Raw genomic sequence first — 16,505 nt, 5'->3', positions numbered from 1 at the left:
GAGAAATATATTATCCAGAATATATAATGAGTTTAATGCTTCTTCAGGCCCCATACCTCTTTTCCATTGGCCCTTCTTTCGAAGAATTCTTGTTGTACCAATAACCTTTCCATAACCTTAAAATCAATTTTCAAAGCATCTATGGGCAATACTCTTTTACGAGCATGGGTTTGTAATACACCAGTAAGAAAGGATTGTGGAAAATAGAAACCACTTAACCAAAAGGATTTCGGATTACCAGCATAAACCCAATTCTGTATAAAGTCCAAACGCCTCTGGAAGTCGGCTATATAACTGGGTAAGGGTTTTATGGATAAGAAACTCTTTTTCTCCCATAGTTTTGGTACAATATTGGCTAGTAGCGATTTAAAGACTTCCTCCAATTCATCAGACATTACCACTAGACCTTTAATGGCTTTGCCTAAATTCACTAGGCTGTCATGGATTACATGCAAAGATATGTTATAGCGATCAACTTCCTGTACCAGAACCGTAGTTAGAGAAGGTAATTGACCTTTGGAATCAACCTAAATGGGAAGAGAAAAACATCCTGAAATCAATATTATCTCATAGACTTTTTACCTTACCGTCATCAGTGATGGGTGTAGGGCTTCCTTGGATATTTTCTTCATTAAAACATCCTGAATTTTTCCAATTATTTCCAAACATAAATCATTCTCTTGAGCTTGGCCTTCATCGGCCGATGATCTAGGTTGTCCTTCCAGTAATGTGCTAATAAAAAAGTTAGTCTCTTTGGTTTGAAACACCAAATTGGCATTCTCATTCATGCCAAAGATTTCTGGATCTTCTAAGGTAGGAAAATGTTGTACATATTCTTTATACTCCTGAATTGTCGATTTTCTAGGATCATGGTAATAGGGATCTCCACGGCAATATTTATAGTCTTCATCAAGAATTTTTTCAAAAGTGAATATTTTCAATATCGTTCGAAGACATCGCTGATCCCAAGAATCAGTTACCCGACCGCCCCAGGTTATTTCTCCATTGATGTAATAGATAGCTTCCCAGGGAATTTTCTCTACCACTTCGCGGCTTATAAAGAAATCCAAGGTCTTGAGACCACACTCACGATCACTCTCGTTGAATTCATAGGTGATATTCCATCCTAAAGCTCCAAATTTACGTCTCTCCAAGAGAACAGCATGGAATACACATAACCCAAAAACAATGGCACGCCATTTCTCCTGTAACACATGTTGCTCAAAGAAATCGGCATTAATGTCACCCAAAGCACCCAAGACATTAGCTTTAATTCCTTTAGGTGGTTCATTGGTAACTTTAACAGAGTTCTGCAGAACGCTAATGGGAAAACTTTTCTGTGGCATTGATGAAAGAAATAGTCGGAAATCAGGATGAGCTTTAATTTCTCCCAGTGTTATATTGCGAACAATTGTTTCCATTTGACCCATCCACGATGTGGCCAAATGACAATTTTGCAAGAACACCCAGTGACCTAAACGTAAACTCTTTTCAATTAGGGCTTCTGCTATTGGTCCTTGGCCTTGACCCAGGGAGATTGAATAAAATTTCTCCGTATATTTCATTTCATCGGCAAAGCGTAGAAAATTGGCCATTGGATCTGAACCACTGGATAAGACAAAGACCAATGGAGTAACATTCGATGTATCGAGGAATCTGAAGAAGAGAGAAATGAATTTTAATATAAACGACTGAAAAGTAAGGTTTAATAATCAATGTAAATTCCTCTCCCACCAAGATGTACTATAGAAATAAAATTGCGACAAAATTTTCTAGAAAAAAAAATTTTAACAAAATTTTCTATAGAAATAAAATTTTGACAAAATTTTCTATAGAAATAAAATTTTGACAACATTTTCTATACAAATAAAATTTTGACAAAATTGTCTATACAAATAAAATTTTGAGAAAATTTTCTATACAAAAAAAATTTTGACAAAATTTTCGATAGAAATAAAATTTTGAGAAAATTTCCTATAGAAATAAAATTTCGACAAAATGTTCCATAGATATAAAATTTTGACAAAATTTCTATAGAAATAAAATTTTGACAAATTTTCTATAGAAATAAAATTTTGACAAATTTTCTATAGAAATAAAATTTTCACAAAATTTTCTAGAGAAATAAAATTTTGAAAAAAAAATCTACAGAAATAATCTTTTAGACAAAATTTTCTACAGAAATAAAATTTTGACAAACTTTTCTATACAATTAAAATTTTGACAAAATTTTCTATAGAAATAAAATTTTGACAAAATTTTCTACAGAAATAAAATTTTGACAAAACTTTCTATAGAAATAAAATTTTCACAAAATTTTCTGTAGAAATAACATTTTGACAAAATTTTCTATAGAAAAAAAATTGACAAAATTTTCTATAGAGATAAAATTTTGAGAACATTTTCTAAAGAAATAAAATTTTGAGAAAATTTTTTATACAATTAAAATTTTGACAAAATTTTCTATAGAAATAAAATTTTGACAACATTTTCTATAGAAATAAAATTTTGACAAAATTTTCTATAGAGATAAACTTTTGAGAAAATTTTCTACAGAAATAAAATTTTGAGAAAGTTTTCTATAGAAATACAATTTTGACAAAATTTTCTATAGAGATAAAATTTTGAGAACATTTTCTAAAGAAATAAAATTTTTTATAGAAATACTATTTTGAGAAAATTTTCTATAGAAATAAAATTTGGGCAACATTTTCTATGGAAATAAAATTTCGACAAAATTTTCTATAGAAATAAAATTTTGACAAAATTTTCTGTAGAAATAAAATTTTGACAAAATTTTCTATAGAAATAAAATATTGACAAAATTTTCTATACGAATAAAAATTTTGACAAAATTTTCTATAGAAATAAAATTTTGACAAAATTTTCTATAGAAATGAAATTTTGACAAAATTTTCTATAGAAATAAAATTTTGACAAATTTTCTATAGAAATAAAAGTTTACAAAAATTTCTATAGAAATAAAATTTTGACAAATTTTCTATAGAAATAAAAGTTTACAGAATTTTCTATAGAAATAAAATTGTGACAAAATTTTCTATAGAAATAAAATACAGAAATAAAATTTTGAGAAAATTTTCTATAGAAATAAAATTTTGAGAAAATTTTCTATAGAAATAAAATTTTGACAAATTTTCAATAGAAATAAAATTTTGACGAAATTTTCTATAGAAATAAAATGTTGACGAAATTTTCTGTAGAAATAAAATTTTGACAAAATTTTCTACAGAAATAAAATTTTGACAAAATTTTCTATAGAAATAAAATACAGAAATAAAATTTTGAGAAAATTTTCTATAGAAAATTTTGACAAATTTTCAGTAGAAATAAAATTTTGCAAAATGTTCTATAGAAATAAAATGTTGACAAAATTTTCGATAGAAATAAAATTTTGACAAAATTTTCTATAGAAATAAAATTTTTACAAAATTTTCAATAGAAATAAAATTTTGACAAAATTTGCTATAGTAATAAAATTATGACAAAATTTTCTATAGAAATAAAATTTCGACAAAATTTTCTATACAAGTAAAATTTTGAGAAAATTTTCTATAGAAATAAAATTTTGAGAAAATTTTCTATAGAAATAAAATTTTGACAAAATTTTCTATAGAAATAAAATATTGACAAAATTTTCTATACGAATAAAATTTTGACAAAATTTTCTATAGAAATAAAATTTTTACAAATTTTTCTATATTTTCTATAGAAATAAAATTTTGACAAAATTTTCTATAGAAATAAAATTTTCACAAAATTTTCAATAGAAATACAATTTTTACAAAATTTAGAAATAAAATTGTGACAAATTTTTCTATAGAAATAAAATTTTGAGAAAATTTTCTATAGAAATAAAATTTTGAGAAAATTTTCTATAGAAATAAAATTTTGAGAAAATTTTCTATAGAAATACAATTTTACAAAAATTTCTATAGAAATAGAATTTTGACAAAATTTTCTATAGAAATTAAATTTCGACAAAATGTTCTATAGAAATAAAATTTTGACAAATTTTCAATAGAAATAAAATTTTGACAAAATTTTCTATAGTAATAAAATGATGACAAAATTTTCTATAGAAATAAAATTTTGAACATTTTTCTATACAAATAAAATTTTGACAAAATTTTCTATAGATATAAAATTTTCGGCATAAGCCGGCTATCATGTAAAACCTTTTTTCGGAAGGTTCAAGTGTGGTTCATTGTTGGGTTAATGAACTGCCTGAATTTATTCTGATAATTGGTTGATAGTTTTGCTGCAAGTAGAGGATGCTGATGAGGAATGTGGTAATTCCGAAACGTGCGTCCATCCAACCATCTTGCAGTCTATAGGGCTTTGCCCTAATAAATTTGACAAACATTCTTTTCCCCTGTTGGTTAAGCTACACTTGTAGTTTAGTCAATGCATGGTTTTAAGCTGAAATCAAAAAAACAACAATGAAATAAAATTTTGAAAAAATTTTCTATAGAAATAAAATATTGACAAAATTTTCTATAGAAAAAAATTATTGACAAAATTTTCTATAGAAATAAAATATTGACAAAATTTTCTATAGAAATAAAATTTTGATAAAATTTTCTATAGGAATAAAATTTCGCTCAATGAACATAGACAAATTTCTCAACTACATGGCTGAGCAGGTTAATATTCACAGGAAATCTAATGCGGATGAGCCAGTAAGACTGGGAACGATCATATTCACTATCCTGTGATCGTTTTAATCTTCTTCAGTTTTAGACTTTCGCAAATTTCTCAACGAGATGGCTAAGTAGAAAATGAATTAGAATCGTTTTGTGAACACTCATGATTTTAGTCACCTTCACGATGTTAATCATGTTGACTATCCTGTGATCGTTTTAATTTTCTATAGCTATAACGAGGCAGGAATTCCCTCTTTCGGATAACGCTTAAATCTCTTCATTGATTTCACTCACGGACCTTCAATTGTCAGTCCACCAATATCAGACAATTGTCACTATATTTTGCTGGGTTATCTGGATATGGCACATAGAAAACCGAAGTGCGATCTTATTGATATCTCTTTCGGACTAAATCAATCTCAATGATAAAAGAGAAATCCACCATCTATGGTATCACAATGGATATGGTGTGGAGTACATCCATCTCTAACCTACAATATATTGGACTCATGCTGCAGATACACTCCCGGGGTTCTTGAGTTATAACAGGACAGAACATTCTGCAGCGTTAGGAGATCTTGGCCGTGAGAGTTAATGGGAGTCGAAATAAAGTCGACGATGGGACTTATAAGTACTTAGGATAGTCGAGCAATTTTTGCCTTACGTTATATTAGCTAACGACTTCAAATCTCGTATCCGCTTCTTGGAATTTTTTAATGTAGATATTCCTACATAGGTGGTTTCCTCTTCACCTTTCTAGTCCTCGGCGTGAACAAGTTTGCTGTTGACTCGGTGGTAGAACGCTGATATACCCTTCGCAACTAACTGTCCAGCCACCGTGGTGCAACGGTTAGCATGCCCGCCTTGCATACACAAGGTCGTGGGTTCGATTCCTGCTTCGACCGAACACCAAAACGTTTTTCAGCGGTGGATTATCCCACCTCAGTAATGCTGGTGACATTTCTGAGGGTTTCAAAGCTTCTCTAAGTGGTTTCACTGTAATGTGGAACACCGTTCAGACTCGGCTATAAAAAGCAGGTCCCTTGTCATTGAGTTTAACATGGAATCGGGCAGCACTCAGTTATAAGAGAGAAGTTCACCAATGTGGTATCACACTGGACTGAATAGTCTAAGTGAGCCTGATACATCGGGCTGCCACCTAACCTAACCTAAGTGTCCAAGTATAGGTAGGTAGGCCATTATATCTCAAAATACCGTCTTGTCAGTATGAAACTATTATTCGTTGCCTATTCAGAGCCTAAACACCAGATGAATACGAGGGGGAAGTACTCCACCTTGATCCACACCTTATTCTGTGTTAATGGGTTTGTTACATTTCTGGGTGTGGGTAACAACAGACAGCCACTTTAGAAATTGTACTAGTAAAGTACGAACGGCACATATAACAGAGAAAGACCAAGATTCGAAAGGCAGGCACCGTGGTATGGTTAATTAAGAATCGGATAAGAGAGAATTTCACCACTTGTGGCATTACAAAAACGGGAAATTTTTACTTGAAAAGTATACTTGGAAGAATTTGGATGTATACTATGCTCTAGGATGAAAAGATGGCCTACATACGGATGTCTACATGTTTTTAAGAATAGAGGTTCCATCGTAACCGTTTCACAGGATGGAGACCCATTGCCTTAAACGAAAAGTCACCGGTGTAGTTACATAAAAATCCAACAAAGATGACATACTCCAATGTTCAACTGAAATATCAACTCTGGATTCTGGGCAGAGTATATATATAAACTGGTTTGTTTTAAGGAAATTTCTACAAGCACATTCATGTCCCCAGTAAGTACTTACACAACCTTAAGTTGGCTTCCTTCGGCAGAGACTTCTGTAAAATGACGGCCAATGGTAACCCTCAAGTATACGACGACATTTAGAAGGAATCGTTCTTTACGAAAAACTCTAATGAACATCAGCTTTTGGAAGTTGGTCAAACGGTTATTCCAATAGTCCTTTGGCACAGTCTTGGATCCAGCGAAATTAAAGATCTGATAATAAAAACGCATATAAATAAAAATCCCATCAAACATATATATAGTACCTACCTCTCGATTGTCATCAATTTCTAAATAGAACGGATCATCTAATCTCTCCGTGAATTCCCGAAAAGCAGGGAAATTTTCTTCTAAATACAAACACACTTCCCATTCAAAATCGCTGAGTTTTAAATGAGCTGGTTTGATTTTCTCTGGAACATTACCCACAACACCACGTGTAAGAAAATTGAATTCCTGAGAACTTACTCGTCCCTCTTGTCTCTCTATGGCTTGTGAGAGTAGGAAACTATAGATAAGTTTATGATTTTCAAAAAGACCTCGTGAAACATTGTCATACAACGCTTTTAATTCATCCAATTTTAGTTGAGCTATTCGCTCTTCCGTATCCATTTTTGGATGTTCTATTCGTATTACCGAGCAAAATACTTGAGAGAAATATTTTAAGCTATACTGATACATTGGATCAATTTCAGCAAGACTGGCTATGACAAAATAGAGAATAGCTCCGCGGGAGGCTAAATTACGATATTTCTCTCGGGTCGCTGTAATAACTTTTTCCGTTTCTTCGGTGTCCACCAAACGGGTAGCTATGATCAGTGAAGTTTCCTGGAAAATTAAAAAAGGTTAATTAAAGAAGTATTTTCACAATTTTCAAGATCATATCAATTCTATATAACATTTTCATGATAGGTTTTAACAAGAAAATTGGAGTATCTCTACTCTCTTTTGGAGAAAATTTGGCGCTGAGCCGAGTAGGTTTGGTTTCGTAAGTGAACATGCACCTTCTGGTCCTTGATTATAGTCGAATGTTTTCTACACAGTTGCCGATTTCTATCAAGTAGGGATTGAAACACATGCGATTGCCGTATATTAAACTTGCCGAAGGAAATCATGTTCCTCTAGTTCAAATACAACATTAAACTAATCTTGTTTTCGGCGATAGAACTTCAATAGATCCCGTTGAGACCTGTCTGAGACAATGCCTGATATAGAGCCTATATTTTGATAGAAATTGTGAGAATACGACTTGTTTTCCCTGGAAACCAAGTACAGGATATGATGGTTTAAACACTTATCTCGGAGCCATTTTGGAGTTAGAATTGGCTGTTTACTCCTCTGGAACTATCGTCAGCGAAAAAAATTTAACTCTTTCACGTCTTCGGATGTAGATTTTAGATGAGACCTGGTTGTTGCGTAGCCTGATATAGAGCCTCTATAAAATACGACTTGTTGGTCATGAACGATGGATGCTTAAGCTGATTTCGTCACAATTAGGGTAGCCATGAACACATGGAAATATGAGGGTTTTTACTTAATTTATTTCAGATACTCCCTATGGAAAAGGCTGGATTTTAAGATTATTAGATTAATGCTGACCAGATATGGGGAATATAGGATAGATTCCCTACTTTGGGGTTTCCAATTTCTCTACTACGATTTCTTAGTTAAACAATTTGTGCAGGACACCCGCCTGGACTTATAAATGAAGACCCAATGCTTCGTCCCGCCCGAGGTGTGATTCATGGAGGGACTGAATATTTAAGTGAGCCTGAATCAAAACGGACTGCCACTTTAACCTAATGGAGTGAAGAGTTATTGCGCCGAGCAAATTCCAAGGACAACTATTAAGACTTCAGTGTCTTAAATGTCTACACGCGGAGGTAAGCATCGTCTTTACCGTATCCATTATTCACACGTCGGCCACGACAAATTTGTAGACGAATTGGGGAGTCTGTTTGAGTACTCAATCCAAATGTTTCACCATCAACATGGAGGTTTCATCGATGACTTCCGTATAACTTTAGAATGTGCAGTGTCCCAAATGTCTACTTGTCCAGTGCAGTGTCCCAATTCCTTGGCTCAATATCATTCCATCAATTTTCCAGACGTCGGCCATGACGAGCAGACGTTTAGACAAATTGGGAGTATGGTCATTTACTCAATCCAAATATTTCCACAACAATACCGAGGTTCTATCAGTTACTTCCGTATAATCTGTCCGTGTAATCCTTTCTTGGCTCAACATCATTATATCAAATTTCGGGCGTCGGCCATTGCGAGCAAATTGGAGTGTCTAGTCTTGAACTCAATCCATCCTCCTTCATCAATGAGTTCTGCACTATTCCATGTTTGTCTCAATGAAACTCCTGTAGACGAATTGGGGAGTCTGTTTGAGTACTCAATCCAAATGTTTCACCATCAACATGGAGGTTTCATCGATGACTTCCGTATAACTTTAGAATGTGCAGTGTCCCAAATGTCTACAGTATCATTCCTTGGCTCAATATCATTCCATCAATTTTCCAGACGTCGGCCATGACGAGCAGACGTTTAGACAAATTAGGAGTATGGTCATTTACTCAATCCAAATATTTCCACAACAATACCGAGGTTCTATCAGTTACTTCCGTATAATCTGTCCGTGTAATCCTTTCTTGGCTAAACATCATTATATCAAATTTCGGGCGTCGGCCATTGCGAGCAAATTGGAGTGTCTAGTCTTGAACTCAATCCATCCACCTTCATCAATGATTTCTGCACTATTCCATGTTTGTCTCAATGACACTACTGTAGACGAATTGGGGAGTCTGTTTGAGTACTCAATCCAAATGTTTCACCATCAAAATGGAGGTTTCATCGATGACTTTCGTATAACTTTAGAATGTGCAGTCTCCCAAATGTCTACAGTATCATTCCTTGGCTCAATATCATTCCATCAATTTTCCAGACGTCGGCCATGACGAGCAGACGTTTAGACAAATTGGGAGTATGGTCATTTACTCAATCCAAATATTTCCACAACAATGCCGAGGTTCTATCAGTTACTTCCGTATAATCTCTCCATGTAATCCTTTCTTGGCTCAACATCATTATATCAAATTTCGGGCGTCGGCCATTGCGAGCAAATTGGAGTGTCTAGTCTTGAACTCAATCCATCCTCCTTCATCAATGAGTCCTGTACTATTCCATGTTTGTCTCAATGACACTCCTGTTTATTGCAAGGTAGAAATGGCTTTCACATACTGAGGGGGAGGGTCAGATGCTGGAGTGGAAAAAAAATCGTTGTGATTAAGATCTTTGTTGGAGATGTACTTCGATTCTGTCCACTGACTCCATATACCGGTTACATCTTACACATATGTCTCGCCCATTTATTCGGTTTCAGTTGGGTTTCATAATATCACGGATCAGGAATATTTATACTGTGGTTGGGGATACACAAAGAAAGTATTCCATTAATTATCATAATCTCACCTTGGCATCGTTTAAAGTTTCCACCAGTTCTTCATCATCCAAAATATTTCCTTTTGAATTAAACAATAATTTCAAAACTTTATCTTCCAAAGCAAGTAATTGCTGCTTATCGGCATTAATTTTTACTATTAAATCATTTCGTTGAACTTCCATGGCTGGTAGTTCTATGGCCACAATATCTCTGAAAATGTAAATAATAAAATGATCACAAATCCAAACGTTTCTTTTCCCATTTTCAACTTACGCCAATAGTTGATCTTCCAAACCAGTCTCCGTAACCATAAAGTTCACTAAGGTTACATTTATACATATCTCTGGTAAATAATGAGGATTTGCCAATTTTGTAGTCATATACAATTTAAATTTATCATCATAGTCGATTATAACATCGCCCAATTTCAAATAGGTTCTACCCTCAAAGACATAGGTTTCACGTTGTAAAACTGGTCTTATTGAAGGATCTATGGTTTCACTGATATCCTCCAATAGTATGGGATAACCTTGACGTATACAATTTTCCATAACCCTCAATAGATTACTGTCATTCATTTTGAGAATGTGTAAATTATTTGATTTTTCCATATTGCGAATCCAACGATTCGCTTGTTCTTGAGGATCTATCATTAAAGGCCATCGTAGAGCTCTTGTGGCATATAAACCATTTTCTATGGAGATATCATCTTTCGGTAGGCCATCCATAGTCCATTGACGTATTTCATAGGGATCACCAAGTACTTTAAGTAAATGAAATTCAGAACTTGAGGGTATTTGTTGTTCACGACACTTTTGAACCCATTGAGAGCATAGGTCATAACGATATTCAGTGGAAAAGGCTCCCAAATAAGCAACACAAGCAGCAGACACCAAAATGTCGCCTGGAACATTGGCCAGTTCTTGAGTGAGGGTCTACAGGTAAGAAAATTTGTAAAGTTCAATTTAACGCATTTGTCTTCTCTTCATCATCTTACCTCTACAGTGTCCTTCCATCGTATTTGCTCATCGGCCAAAGCTGAAGTTAGTCTTCCAGCTCGATTAAGACGACCGTATGTAAGATCCACTGAATCCTGTATTACTTGAAATTCACGACTCCTCTGATCAATATTATCTCGGAGAGCTTGAATTTTAGCCTCAACCGCTGCTAGTTCCTGTTGTTTGGCCCTCAATATGGCCATAACTTCTTTTAGTTCACTTTCAGCGGCTTCTTTGCGACGAATTTTGGGTTCTACTACCTTATACACCTTGGCAAATTTATCCATAGCAATGACCCATAAACTCACCGATTTGGCAACCTTCGAAACTTTTTCGAATTTCTGGACAAAGTATAGGAGTATTGGAAGAGGTCAATGAACAAATATTTGTATGATTTCACTTACTGCTGGTACAAAATCCTTGTGATCAATATATTTTTTCACTTTTTTCAGAGTCTCTTCTTTAATATGTTCTTTGTCGAATTCAAACAGTCGTTTGATGAAATTGACGTCAGCCATAATGGTTTTAGCTGAAGCCCATGTAGGTCTGAAAGAGAGAACACGGAGTTTGAAATAAAATTTTGGATGGGAAGAAAGATAAACTTTGCGTGCCAAGTGTGACGATTAAACGAGACTAAATGGAAAATTGTTACGAAGATGAATCAATGATGGGATAAGCGATAACGGGTTTGAGAGCAAAGATATTTTCCGTCTGCTAGACAATGGTACGAATTTACGAATGCATGGAACGAATGTATTTATGAATTTATAATGAATGACTTTGGGGATATTAGGGCTGTTTTCTTTTTGCACTGGATGCAACATTTGTATGGGCTATCCAGAACATCGTTGCACTGGTGTTCTATCCAGAACATCTCATCAGTGCAAGTCGCGCCGATGTTGCCAGATTGTATTTGGATAAAGTAACGCTTCTTCGATTCACAATAGCAATTTATTGTGACTATTTTATCGAAAAACATGAAATTCAAAGTGATACAGTGTCATAAATAGTCGCAGCAGTAAATATTTATTACTAATTGGAGCAATTCATACATTAAAAATGCAAGATTTCACTTCTTTTCTGTGATTGTTTGTAAACAGCTGATGACAGTGTTGCATATTTTTGGAGATGTCCTGGATAAACGAGTACTCCGTTTTCTTTTAGTCCTTAACGGCTTAGCATATCCAGTGCTAAAAGAAAACAGCCCTATTGTAGAGGATTCTGTATGACTCGGAAGTGTAGTGAGGGCGATAAAGGGCGCTGCAAGAGAAGAACTTAGGAACGCCAGGTCCATTAAATCCGGGCTAAGGTAAGGGAATGGGCGGCAACCCAAATAGGCAATTTAAAAGGCCATCTATTCCTAACAGTGCAGCAAAATACTGGTGTGGAAGACAACCACCAGTCGGCGGTAATGAGGGGGGCTGCCTAGGAATAGCGGGGTATAGTTTTGTACCAAAGAATATTCCTATGTGACAGCATTGCCTACTGAACTGCTTCCTTGTGAACCCGCCTCAGTGCCGACTGTATTCCCCCATTGCTGTTGTCTCCGATCAGATGACCAATAATTGCTTCCTAAAGTCAAACGGGATATGGGTGGTGAAACGCAATAATGTGCCGCGGATTGCCCCGTCTGTCACTCCGAGACATCGGTACAGCACAATCCCAAAATGCTTTCGGCGATTCGAACTCATCACCCACCAGCACTTGGAAAAGTGCAGTGGGGAAGGCCAGCCAAGGAGGGCACCCTTTGAAGTTCCTAAAGCCATCCGGTTCGAATATAGAAAGGATAAACAATCAATCACTTGTTCGGAGAGATCAATCAAGAGATTGAGAGCGATATTTCTTCCTAGTAGTGCAGCATTGTACTGGGGTGGAATGACAGGAGCCTGCCAACAGATTATTGATATCCCAGCTAAAATCTGGTATTTCCAGGTATGTGAACAGTCACATCTCCCGTTTGAACTTGGGAATACAAAATGTATGCATGAAATGTGGATATTAACCTCGCATCACGAGGCCTTTTTTGGCCTGTCCGCATCAAGTAGAGGTAGATCGCTTCCTCGAACAGGATGTATATCAACTACTCTCAATGTATATTTTTTTCCTCTCTTCCCTTATGTTTTCAAATACGTACGAACCAAGGGCAACAACCAAGACGAACCTCATTCGAGAGGGTTCCTCACCAAGTTATAAAACAAACGGGGTGTTTAGAAGCTGTACGAGCGATTTTGGGAGACCAACCGAACTTCAAATATAATTCCGTAGACCGGTATTAAATCATGGTATAAAAATAAAACAAAATCCCTCCACGCCAGATCTATACTAAAGGCTATGGAGATTTGAATTAACCATCGATGGAACATATGTATATCTAGGCTTGAGTAGGTTGGTATCTGTCTTTTCAATAACTTAATAGCGTAAATTCCCTTCATCTTCTTGCCGGACTAACCCAGTCCTTGCCCAGGAACCAAGGATTGGGTTACTAATTATCTGTACGAGCGCCAGTGATATGTGATAAGAAGTCAAGACCCTGTAGGGTGACACAGGAGTTCCCCATCTTGGGGACCTATCCTCTATTCCACCTCTCCTAACAACCTAGCTGAAGTACATATTTCCTATCTGCAACCAAGGGCCACATGGCACGCGTCAACTTCTCGCTTGTCAGTTAAACCTACCCGACGCAGAGTTCCTTGATCTGGATACAAGATCAAGTAACAAAGCGCATAACGAAAAATGTATGAAATCACAATAAACTATTACAACAATAAAACAAATTAATTGTTTAAAATATTCTCAAATTCGGTACAGTCCCTCAGTCAACGGAAATTCTTACTATAGTAGGAATTACTTACTTTGCCCCCAATAGAATACATACAGCTTCCATGACAAATTGCACCAAAGCCGGTGGCGTAGTAAAAGACTTCAACTCATTGATATCAGCTTTTGTTAATCCCTTCAAGGCCTCTTCAGATTCTTTTAAAGCGGGCATAGCAATTTCCAAATCCTTATTAGCATCATCAGACATAGCTTGACAGACTGCAGCTTTCTCTTTGGCGCTGGCTTCATCCCTCACTACACTTTCCTTGACCAAATCGGCTTGTTTGGTATCAACAGCCAAACGTTCAAGTAAAATTTTCATATTGGCCGATTTTTCATCCAATTGAGGGACCATAACTTCTAATTCTTTTTGCATTACAGCAATCTTAGAAATTGAAGAAACGGATTTAAGATTTAAAATCAAACAGGAATATATGATTTGAGCAATCTTACAATTTCATTTGTTTCCAAAATCTTATTCAAACCATTGGCTATACGTGTCCTCTTGTTGGTTAGCTCTAGAGTTTTATGCTTTAGCAAATTTTGATATAATTTCAAAAGTTCCAAATAACTGCTGGGAGTAATGTAGTAATGACGTTTCATTTCTTTGTAAAATTTCACTGAAGCATCTTCAACGGTTTTATGCATAAACACTGTTGTCGTGGCCAATGCCTTACATTCTTCGGGAGTGGAAGTGATTTGAGCCAATAGCCCTAAGGCTACAGAGTATAAAGCTTCGGTGGGCCAATTGGAAAACCAATCAATAGTGGTACAATTAACCAAAGAAGGAAACATTCGACATCGTCTGCGGAAAGCATCACCCACAGGTGACATGGAAAGTACTACGTGTAAGTTATTGCGGACACGATTGATGAAAAATTTGTAGATAGTATCACGGGAACAACCCTAGAGAGAGGTAGAACGAGGGATTAGCTATGCTATGTTTAACCTAAAGTTTTGTTGACTTACCTCCTTATTGGCGGCATTACATTGATCACGGGCATCCAAGATAATCTTCTCATAATCATCACCTTCAAAAAGATTGGGCACTTCTCCTGAATTCAAAATATTATTGATATCCTCCAAGAATTCTTCTTCCACAATTTGAGTATCGATCATTAAGAAGACCACAGGTTGGTTATCAATCTTTAAGAAAGAAACTAAAAGATTAGTCTACCAAAAGTCTGGATATTCTCCTGTTTGTACTTACCCCTGCTTGCCTATATATCATCTTCAAATCCTCATGGAATCCATTTATATCATAGTTCCTTTTCAATTCAATTTGCATACATTTGTACTCATTAACATGGGCAGCCAACTTCGTTAGGGATTGCTTACCCATTCCTGCCACACCTACCAGTAGGCCATTACCTCGATCACTCCTCAAGAGTCTTGCCAGTCGCACTGTATGTTCCAAAGCATCTTGGAATTGTATCAAATGCATACGTTTTCCTGTCATGCTATTATAATCCTCAATATAATCCATTAGAATACTCTCCAATTTGCCATGGTCTTTGATTTCCTCATAGATACGATCAGCTTTTGCCTTACCAAAGACCATAAAATCACCAAAGAGTATAGGAGGTTCTCCAGCATGATAGACCTCCCTGTTGAAATGTTTCAAACACACTTCATCCATGATCTTCTTAAAGAGATCCCTATCAATGTCATTGATCAAACGGTCATGGAAAACCCGAGTAGTTTCATGATAGAACAAACGCAATATCTGCATTTCATTGTTGTAATGAAGATTACTAGCCTGTAGGATACCCTGGATACATTTGGATAAATCTCGAAGATTGAATATATAATGGGATTTGTCAGGAGTGGGTAACATTTCCTGAGCAATACGCATATAAACCTCAACACAGGCATGGACAATGGGCTCAGATAGAGGTCTTATGGATGAGGAGAAACTTTCGAAGAATCTACAAAACAAGGAATAGTAAGAGTTTCGACTTGAATAATTGTTAGTATTCCTTCGGAATACTTACCCTGTTAGAATTCCATTGAATATTGTAGTCAATGTCTCATCATTTGGTTTGGGCAAAGCAAATAAAGCAAAATGTCTTACGAAACGAGGAGTCAAAGGATTACGACCTCCTCCCGGTGGAGCACAGGCGCAACCCAATACAACATCGACTATTTCTTTCCAAAAAAGTTTCTCACGATCATAGAAACCCTTGAAATCTAAAAATTGTCTGAAATATCCACATCCATCAGCAAATTTATATTGAAGTTTTTCATTTGTCATCTTACCTCAATAGCTCTATAGCCGGTTGACTACCATAAGTATCTAATTTTGGCATATTTACATCATCAATGAATACTATCACAGATTTTCCTATGGGAGCTCCCAATTGGGTACGTTTACGTTTCTCCAGAGGACCCTCGATCATTTCCTGAGTTCGTTGGCTACTTGTCTGAGCAGAAAAGTTAATTTGTATTGGTACTATATTACCTAGGGATAGTTTCTTCAAAGTTGATACGGCGAGTACAGTTTTACCAACTCCCGTCTCACCGGTAAACATAACGGGAAATTTTCGTTGAAATAATAAATCAGAGATATAACTGAAAAGCAATACAGAAGTAAATAAAAGAAGTCATGATTAAGTGTGTAACAGATTTTATGAATTTAAGTCGCTTGAAACATTATGTTAAAATATGATATATTTTATGTGTAAATAATATTCTGTTTTTTTTTTTGTAAAATCACAGGTGTTCATTTAATGCCTCTAGAAAGTAGTTTTGTTTTGAAAGAAATTTTATTATAAAATTTATA

At 35.2% G+C, this 16,505-nt stretch overlaps 1 protein-coding gene across 1 annotated transcript in view; it reads right to left on the bottom strand.

Annotated features, from left to right (window-relative positions):
- Window positions 1-16,505, bottom strand: part of Dhc16F (Dynein heavy chain at 16F) — a 59,564-nt gene that overhangs the window by 437 nt on the left and 42,622 nt on the right. Inside the window, exons 20-33 of the mRNA XM_075301270.1 lie at window positions 15,983-16,294; window positions 15,718-15,924; window positions 14,934-15,651; window positions 14,693-14,869; window positions 14,177-14,629; window positions 13,759-14,108; window positions 11,311-11,452; window positions 10,906-11,247; window positions 10,182-10,843; window positions 9,938-10,118; window positions 6,731-7,288; window positions 6,480-6,673; window positions 588-1,656; window positions 57-527 (exon numbers count right to left, since the gene is read on the bottom strand). Of these exons, the coding sequence (XP_075157385.1) occupies window positions 57-527; window positions 588-1,656; window positions 6,480-6,673; window positions 6,731-7,288; window positions 9,938-10,118; window positions 10,182-10,843; window positions 10,906-11,247; window positions 11,311-11,452; window positions 13,759-14,108; window positions 14,177-14,629; window positions 14,693-14,869; window positions 14,934-15,651; window positions 15,718-15,924; window positions 15,983-16,294 (5,836 nt within the window). The remainder of the gene's footprint in view (window positions 1-56; window positions 528-587; window positions 1,657-6,479; window positions 6,674-6,730; window positions 7,289-9,937; window positions 10,119-10,181; window positions 10,844-10,905; window positions 11,248-11,310; window positions 11,453-13,758; window positions 14,109-14,176; window positions 14,630-14,692; window positions 14,870-14,933; window positions 15,652-15,717; window positions 15,925-15,982; window positions 16,295-16,505) is intronic.

Source organism: Haematobia irritans, chromosome 3, assembly GCF_050003625.1.
Source record: "Haematobia irritans isolate KBUSLIRL chromosome 3, ASM5000362v1, whole genome shotgun sequence".
Taxonomy (NCBI): domain Eukaryota; kingdom Metazoa; phylum Arthropoda; class Insecta; order Diptera; family Muscidae; genus Haematobia; species Haematobia irritans.
Note: the sequence above shows the minus strand (reverse complement) of the source record. Positions and strands in the feature narration are given on the sequence as shown.